General features: G+C 40.0%; 1 protein-coding gene across 1 annotated transcript; it reads right to left on the bottom strand.

The window, feature by feature from the left end:
- Window positions 1-426: 426 nt before the first annotated feature.
- On the bottom strand, window positions 427-3,221 carry LOC131899721 (uncharacterized). Its single transcript, XM_059251203.1, has 3 exons — window positions 3,117-3,221; window positions 2,585-2,694; window positions 427-1,099 (listed from the first exon to the last, which is right to left on the bottom strand). Exons 2-3 carry the CDS (start codon window positions 2,611-2,613, stop codon window positions 427-429), a joined length of 702 nt encoding a protein of 233 aa, XP_059107186.1. The 5' UTR covers window positions 2,614-2,694; window positions 3,117-3,221.
- Window positions 3,222-9,137: the final 5,916 nt, after the last annotated feature.

Below are 9,137 nucleotides of genomic sequence, written 5' to 3'. Positions count from 1 at the left end.
ATCCTACTCTACCAGCAGTGCCAAGGCTAAAACATCCTGCTCTACGTGTCAGAGATATGAATACTTAAGTGTCTCCACACAAGAATGGGGTTTCTTTTTTGGTGTTGAGGTGTCTGCTTTCTTGCAAACCACATTTCTCATGGGATTCACTAGGTTTACTTAGGAAACATGCCTTTATACTGTACTGTTTCTTGCTATTGCTTGATGGCAGTATCAAATGAGATCATGACCTACAGTTTAGTATGTGAAAACATTTAAAGGATGGAATGCATTTGACAGAAAGGAAGGAATAAAACTTAGACACACTCCCAGAAATCAAGTTGATATTTAATACAGAATAAATTGGTGATTACACAGTACTGTGTACAAATGGGCAATTTCTTCAAGGATTCTCCTGGCAGATGTTAAAATGCCAGAGCCCTCACTTCAGATCACTTGCTCAGCCAGGTTGGAAGCACACTGGGACTTCACCTGACTCTGCACTCTCAAAGAGATCATCTCATAGAGAAACATAATCACGCCAAAGAGTGACATCGTGGCTATCAGGACACCCATTGGGAACACATTTGTGCAGTGTTTCTTTATAATGTCCTCCTTTTTAACGGGAAAGTCAGGTGAAAAGTCAAGAGTGATTTGCCCATAGATATCTACCAGGTGGTTCAAGGTCACAGTAACAAGCGTGAAAAGGCTGCTCACAGCCAAAGTTATGGCAGACATCTTGTAGCAAAACAGCTGGATCTCAATGAGTGGATCTTCCAGACAGCTGATCTTAATGGCCACTGAAGTGAAAATCACGACTAGGAGTTTCATCAAAATGGCCCAAGCTATCAGGACTTGTAAATACTGAAATTCCGATGACTTGTTCCAGGTTGAATTGAGAGGGGTGTGAACCAACATCCTGGTCATAGACCCAGAGATGTTAAATTCCTGAGCGTAATAAGCTTTCCAGAGTCCAATTGACACAAATTGCACACCCTCGTTGTTAAACTCCCACAGGCGCCAGCATTGGCTGTTTGCAAGAATGATTTCGAACACCAAAGCTGCTGTACTGCAAATCAGGCCACTGAACTTGAAGATGAACTCCTTCATTTTGGCAAATCTGAAGAAGGCATCAAAGAAGAATAGAGTCAGTGAGACTACAAGGGAAGGCAGGAAAACAGAGGGAGTCATGGCTTATACAGCACTGAGCTCTCATACCTTGTCCCTGTTGTCACACAGAGATGTTTCAGTGGTCTATGTACAGATTATTATTCTTCACAGAGTAAATAATAATATTTGTTGACTAGGAATTTCAGTGCTTAGAACTGACAATGAGAAGAGAGTTTGCAATATCATATGTAATGACATGCTTATTTTACCTGTATTTGCAATTTGTAAATATTTTAATACCATAAAGAGAGGAAAAAGCAGAGGAATGCTCAAATTAATTGTCATTTCTAAAATATAGTACTATAACATTTCATGACTGTTACAAACTGAAATCATCTATGAAAGAAAATGAAAATAATTCACATAGTAAACTCATTTATGTAAAAATAATAACACACTTGACATAAATTTTTGTATATATATATATGTGTATACAAATTGATCTGTACATAATGATACACCTCATAAATGATAGTGTGCAATGCTGTTCCTCCTTGTGAATTTTACAGAAATGTACACTTCTCTAAAGAAGGCTATACCTATTTTATAATTGAAACCAGAAGAGTATGCTCATCAACGTCTATCTGTAATATAGCTGGGGATAGAGCTCAGTGGTAAAGTGATTATCTAACACGCACAAAACCCTGAATTCTTCTTTGGTATCTGTAAACCAAAATCTATGTGTAAAATTGTCCAGAGAGTGAGTCAGAGGAATAGGGGAAATGGATAATTAACACATAAATTCATTTAAATCTATAAAAGTGGATATTTCCAATTATAGCCCATCTCTTACTTAAAATTTCATCTTTAGATAATTAGCTTCATTTCAGTGAAACAAAAAGAATCCTGACATATTTTTTTTGAGCCAATATCTTCTTTCACAGACAATTTACACTCTGTATTATAACTTTGATCTAACTTCTTTGCACCCTTTCTCAATTCCAATCTTAGGATGAAGGAAGGAGGTGAGTCATTTACTCACTAGGCATTTGGATAATGTCACTGCTAACTGTGCATACAGAAGGTTGAAGGGGCCTACACACTGGATCTCCTTGCCAGGAAACCTTCCCTAAACAGCTACCCCCTGCTCTAAAGTCTCTGTAGAATGTGCTTCCTGACTGAAAGAAGGCAGGAGCTTTTCTACTAGGGAGGTTTCATCAGCAAGATGAGTTCACAATTCATGGTGGCTTGGGTAACACCCTGCCCACATCATCTTCCTTTCCAAGGTAGGCCCGAGGCAATGGACTACAAGAACAGTATGCTGTGAGGCAGTACTGAAAACACAATGAAGATTGCTGTTGTTCCAGAAAAAAAAAAAAACAAGCTAGCTTGGTAGTATCTGTTTCTTCCTGTGTTTGAAACACATGGAGTAGATGCATTTGATTCATAAGACCATATTTGAAAGCTCCCATATATAACATAAAGTTTTTAATACCTTTGTGTATTATGGATAAGAAGATTCATTTAGAAGGTGGCAGGATCACAGACGTTCTTCCTATTAACAGTAAATGCCCATATCTCCAGTCAGAAGAAGAGTGGGAAAACCTTCAGGAAAAGAAATTCTATTAGGCAGACATTTCAGCTCAGAGCAGTGTCTCTCCAACCCCTAGATCCCACAATCCTTTCCATTCACTCTTGTCCTTGGCTTAAGAAGAACCTCATTTAAACACTTCAGGAGTATTCATACATCTGACTATCTAAGGACATCCATCTAGTCATTTCCCAAATTTTGTAGGTAAGGATACAACAGAGAGAGGTTAATTCATAAACTCAACATCAGGGACCTACACAATTAAAACCTGCAGGGCAGCTCAATGATTACCTGCAGTCCCACGTGGGGCTTCTAGCCACGATATTCAGTAGCGTTTACATACACTTACCCACATGTCAATGGCCCTTTCTGGCATTCTTTGTCCTGTGAAAAAGAATGTGATTAATAAAAACACCCGGGAATGTAAAATACTTGCCTCTTTTTCCCTTGTAGTAAGACCAAATGTTAGTGACTGGCAGTAGACAGAGTATTAACTCACTTTAAAAATTCTTGTTTCCATGGCTACTAAGGCTGAATGGTGGATTATGAGCAAAGAATACAACTTCCTAGCTATATTTGGCCATAAAGGACCAGTGTGCATAACTTCCTTTTGTATGTGAATAGTCTTCAAAAGAGGAATTTACTTTTTGAAATCATGCATCAGATAAGTAATACAATGCCTGATGGGCATAGCAGATATAGTTATTTGAAAAAAAATAAGCTCTCATTCCCCATTCCTTGCCCTTCAGGGTGTGTGTATTGGAAGAATAGACATTTCACTTTGAGCAAAGTGTCTTCATTGGAGACTTTGTGACCATCTTACCTTCTAGAAACATCTTAGATAGAGACACAAAGTAAATATTGTCAGTAATAACAGATTATATGTAAATAAAATCATGGGGTATTTTGTTTGGAATAGAAAAATGTCCTCCTTTTCTCTTTCTGTGTTTTACCTCAAACTCTGTTACTTTGATGATACTAGTTAGGGTTTCTATTGTTGTGATAAAAGCAACATGACCAAATTCAACTTGGAGAGGAAATGGTTCATGTGGCTCACGTTGCCACATCATAGTGCATCATCTCAATAGACTAGGGCAGGCACTCAAGGAAGAAACCAAAGACAGAAAATGAATCAAGCAGGAGCCATGGAAAAACACAGCTTACTGAGTTGACCCCCATAGCTTGTTCAATGTGCATTTTTATATCATCCATTACCAGAGGCCCAGGTTTTGTACTGCCCACCTTCTGCCAGGACATCCTACATAAGATACTAATCAAGAAAATTACTAACCAAGAAAATGTCCTATAGACTTGACTATAGGCAATTTGATGGAGAGGATCCCGTAATTGAGCTTCTTCTTTCCAGGTAACTCTTAAGTTCTTACAAACTGATATAAAGCTACGTAAATTTACACAATGTTATTTCTTACTGTGGTCACATCTTGAGAACATACCATACTGTAAGCATATAGTTAAAAATAGCCACAGTGTGTAAATGAGTGGTAAAAAGAGAAGGAAAGTTTGACTTTCTTTTTAAACCTTATCTCTTTGTACTTCATAATGTATCTGTGGTATAATAAGCAATGAAGAAAACCTACACTTTCTGCTACATGGCAGCTTCCAGAGCACACTGATATCAAAATCAGGGTGAATTTCTTAGAGTGAGCTGTGGAGATCAATGGGAAGTGCATAAACATCCTGTTACAGGAAACGGGAAAACAAGAATATTTCATAAAAAGCATGGTGTAGCCCTACTGTATAAAAGTGCATGTTGTTGTTTTCATGTGACCAACATGGAAGATTCCACAGCCTGCCTTCTTAGACAGAAGAATTCAAACAGCATTTGTTAGCAAGTGATAAACCCCAGATTCTGCTGGAAATAAATATGGCCTGAAAAGCATCATCCAGGTGCTCAAGAGCTTGGCAAAAATGTCAGCTGATCATCTGGGTGTGGTGAACCATAACTTTAATCTCAGCAATGGGAGGGAGAGGCAGCCCGATCTCTGTGAGTTCTAGGTGTGACTTGTCTACATAGTGAGCTCCCAGAAAGCCAGAGGTACTCTGAAACCAGGTCTCATGAAAATAAAGAAAAGAAGAATTTTGCTGACATGCACAACATGCCTTTGTTTGAGACCTCTGCTACAAACCCCATTTGGTGATTGTGCTCTCTACTCTTGATCAACTTGAAACATAGTAGAGTTTCTTTGAAAAATGGAAGCTCAAATGAGGGATTACCTCCAACAGACTGGATTAATGATTGATGTGATATAGACCAGCCTTGCATGACAGTTTCCTTTAACAGAACCCTTTGTTCTGATAGGTTGACCTTCTGAACTCTAATTGTCACTGCTTTATACTCCCATGGACTTTTGCTACCAGTGGCTCTCAATACCAGGGAGTGTAAAAAATATACTACTTAGAACACACTTGCTGTTAGGTAAGTCAGAGCTGAAGGTGAAGGTAATACTTAATGTGGTGTCTTATATTTACTGTGTTATCATTAAGGACTAAACTAATAGAAAAAAATCCATGAATTGAAATTGGAAGAATTTATTTTAACTAGGACTTTTATTTTAAATATGTGATGTTTTAGAAAAATTTTAGAGACTACTGAAGGAAACTACTCCCCAGTCTGAACCAGTTATTAAGCATATGTTCCTACTATCCCTAGTTTTCTCCTCATTCCCAGTCATATTTTAGACTCAATGTTACATTAAATCTGCACCCACGTGGCTTAAAGCTCTGAAGGCATGCCTCACCCTCACAATGTTGAAAGATTACATGGATATCTGTAATGCCATTATTTAGCCATTTTTTTCAAATGCTTGGATTTTATTGCCACCACAGACTATTCTTTTTCAGGAGGAAAGATAACTAAAGTGTATAAAACCATCTTATCTGCTCCTTCTTGAAGAAAGGAATATTTTTTAAATTACCCAAAATATGTCATCATGAATTTCAAAATTTCCATAAAGAAAATAGCACCCTTTCATATGAAGTTAATTACAGAATTGGAATGTAAGCCATGTTCTTCAGCTAAAGTGTCCATATTGACCATTACCTACAGCTAACAATCCTTGGCAGGCATAAAGGAAAACAATCCAAAAGACATTTTATGTAAATATTTTCAGAATGTGGGAAACAAGTGTAATCTAACTCAAATTAGCATTATTGCTACTGAGGGAAATTAATCTGTTTTTCTTCCTCTTAAACTAAAGAATAAATTGTTTTGTTACTGTTTTATAGTAAACACATGACTGTAGTTGGATGGTTTGTTTGTTTTGTTGGGTGGTTGGTTGGTTAGTTTGAATCATAGTCTCATAGTATAACTTTGGACTGAACATTACTATGCATATGAGATTGGCCTCAAACTCACAGATATCGGCATGCTTCTTGAGTGTGGAGATTAAACGCATGTATTACTATGCCTCTCGAGTGTAACAGTTTCTCAAAGAATGGAATTTGCCATTTTTCAAAGCTTTCTACAACGTGGGAAATTAATACCTGCCAAGCACAAGTATTTTTTCACTGCTATTATTAACTTTTTTCAAAAGCAATGGAAACATTTATTGTTTTGGTTTTATTGGATTGTTTGTTTTGTTTTGGCGAGTTTTTATTTGTTTGTTTTTTTGTTCTCCTTTCTCTATTCTCTGAGTTACGTTTATTCCTCTCGGGTTTTTTTTTGTAAGAGATTTTCTATTCATTTTACATACCAACCACCGATTCCCCTCTCCTCCCTCCTCACACCAACCCGTTTTCCTCTCTCCCCCATTCCTTCTTCCTCCCATGGGAGGCAATGTCTCCCATGGGGAGAAGGCAGTGCCTGGTATATTCAGTTGAGGCAGGTCCAAACCCCTTCTCCCTGCACCAATGCTGTGCAAAGTGTCTCACCATAGGCCCTAGACTCTACATACAAAGCCTGCTCATGCACTAGGGACAGGTCCCGATCCCACTGCCTGGGGGCGCCCTAAACAGTTCAATCTAAACCACTGTCTCGATTACCCAGAGGGACTAGTCCAGTACCATGGGGGCTCCTCAGCTATTGGTCCACAGTTCATGTGTTTCCACTAGTTTGGCTAATTGTCTCTGTACATTTTCTAATCATGATCTCAATATCTCTTGCTCATAGCATCCCTCCTCTCTCTCTCTCTGATTAGAATCCTGGAGCTGCACCTGGGATGTGGCCGTGGATCTCTCCATCTGCTTCCATCAGTCACTGGATGAGGGTTCTATCAAGACAGTTAGGATATTCAGGCATCCGATCACCAGAGTAGGTCAGCTCAGGCACCCTCTCCACTATTGCCAGTAGTCTATGGTGGAGTCCTGGGAATTACTGGAAATCTCACTAGCACTCTGCTTCTCCCAATTCGCATGGTGTCTTCAATTATCATGGAATCTCTTTCCTTGCTCTCCCACTCTGTTCCCATTCCAGGTTGAACCTCTCTATCCCCTAAGCTCTCATTTCCCATCCCTTGTCCTCCATTACCTCTCCTCATCCCATTTGCTCATGTAGATCTCATCCATTTCTTCATTGCTGGTTTTTCCATACTTCCTTCCTAGGGTCATCCATACTATCTAGCCTCCCTGGAGCTGTGGGTTGCAGTCTGGTTATCCTTTGCTTTACACCTAGTATCCACTTATGAGTGAGTACATACCATGTTTGTCTTTCTGAGTCTGGGTTACCTCACTCACGATGACATTTTCTAGTTCCCTTCATTTGCCTGCAAACCTCATGATGTCATGTTTTTCTCTGCTGTGAAGTACTCCATTGTGATGTGTACCACATTTTCTTTATCCATTCTTCGGTTGAGTGGCACATAGGTAGAAAAGGCTTGCCTCAGACTTACAGAGATCCACCTGCCTCTTCCCCCTGAAGCTGGCATTAAAGGCGTGTGCCACCACTGCCCGGCTTGTAGCCTCTTTCTTGAGCTCTCTACAAAATATACATGTAGATTTCTATGGCAAGCACATCAAGGTCCTGTCTTCCCACATTCTACTGTCTCCATTGAAGCATCAAGTTCATATTCAGTTTCACGAAGGGGTCTTCTAGACTTTCTAGAAGGAATTCATGGGTCTCAGGCATGATATATATTACATGATCTTAAGGGATTTGAAACTGTGAATCAAGATTCTATTTACCGTATAATCTTGTGTTTGTGCTTACTGAAAATTCAGTACCACATGGAATATGCTCCCCAGATCTTTGGCAGGTTGTGATGGAATGTGATGGAACCTGGCTATGCCAGATAGGTTTTTTTTTTTTCTGTCATCTTGATGCAATCTTGATTCATCTGAAAGAGTAAACTTTATTGAGTAAATGCCTTCAGGAAACTGGCCTTTAAGAGAGTGTGTGGAAGCTCAATGTGGTGGTGCATGCCTTTGATCTCAGCACTTAGAAGGCAGAGGCAGGTGGTTCTCTCTGGATTCAAGTCCAGCTTGTTCTACAGAGTGCGTTCCAGGGCAGGCAGGGTACACAGAGAAAACCTGTCTCAAAAAGCAAAACAAAGCAAAATAGAAAGTGTGTGGATCATTCTCTTGAGTAATGATTAACCTGCAAGCATCTAGTCCACTGTGTGTGACACAGGTGTTTGTGAGTTGCACAAGGAATCAAGCTGAGGTAGCCATGGAGAGCAAGGCAGTGTTCCTTCATGGTCTGTGCTTCAGTTCCTTGTCTCCAAGTTTCTGCCTTGATTCCTTACCTATGTGTTCTGTCAGTGATGGACTGTGAAGCTCTTGCTCTGGCTTTCTCTAAGGTGAACTTCCCCAGAATCAAATCCAACTGCAGTATCTCTGCCCTCAAATGCCTAGTCACATGGATCCTTCATTTAACTGTAGCTGGAGAATTCCCTAAGAGCCAGTGCCACCCCCACACTCTAGATGAAGCCTATACATCAGCTTTGCTTGAAGAATTTCCCTGAACTTCTCCTGCCAGCACCATCTATGAAATCCCAGGCCTAAGTCCCATAATGTAGCTCCTGCACTTGCTATTTTTGTTTAGTTCCCCTACATCCCAGCCTGCCTATGCCATCTATCCACACCAGGCCTATCTCCTGTGCACAGATCTTGTACCAACTTTGCTTGAAAGGTCCACAGATATTCCCCTGCTTGTGCAATGTTTACCCTTTAAGCCTGGTCCTAATCAGACAGCTCTTTCACCAAATTTCCTGGTGAGTTCCCCCAGTAGTAAGCCCAGATGTGCAATATGCCTACTAAGAGGCCTAGATAGCTAAGTATGTGTAGATCAAGCGAAGTCTTTCCTTTGAGAGAAAATCTGAGCCTCCCCTGTCAGCAGTATACCCAACTCCCCTGACCTTGAACAGGTCACACTGGATATTCCCTCTTCTACTCCCAGAACCAAGCTCACTCCTACTGTCTGCACTCTCCTAGGCCTAACTCTGCATGTCTACACTGTGCATCCCCCCATCCCCAGTTTGCTCATGTAGATCTCATCCATTTC

The sequence above is a fragment of the Peromyscus eremicus genome, chromosome X (genome assembly GCF_949786415.1).
Source record: "Peromyscus eremicus chromosome X, PerEre_H2_v1, whole genome shotgun sequence".
Lineage (NCBI taxonomy): Eukaryota > Metazoa > Chordata > Mammalia > Rodentia > Cricetidae > Peromyscus > Peromyscus eremicus.
Note: the sequence above shows the minus strand (reverse complement) of the source record. Positions and strands in the feature narration are given on the sequence as shown.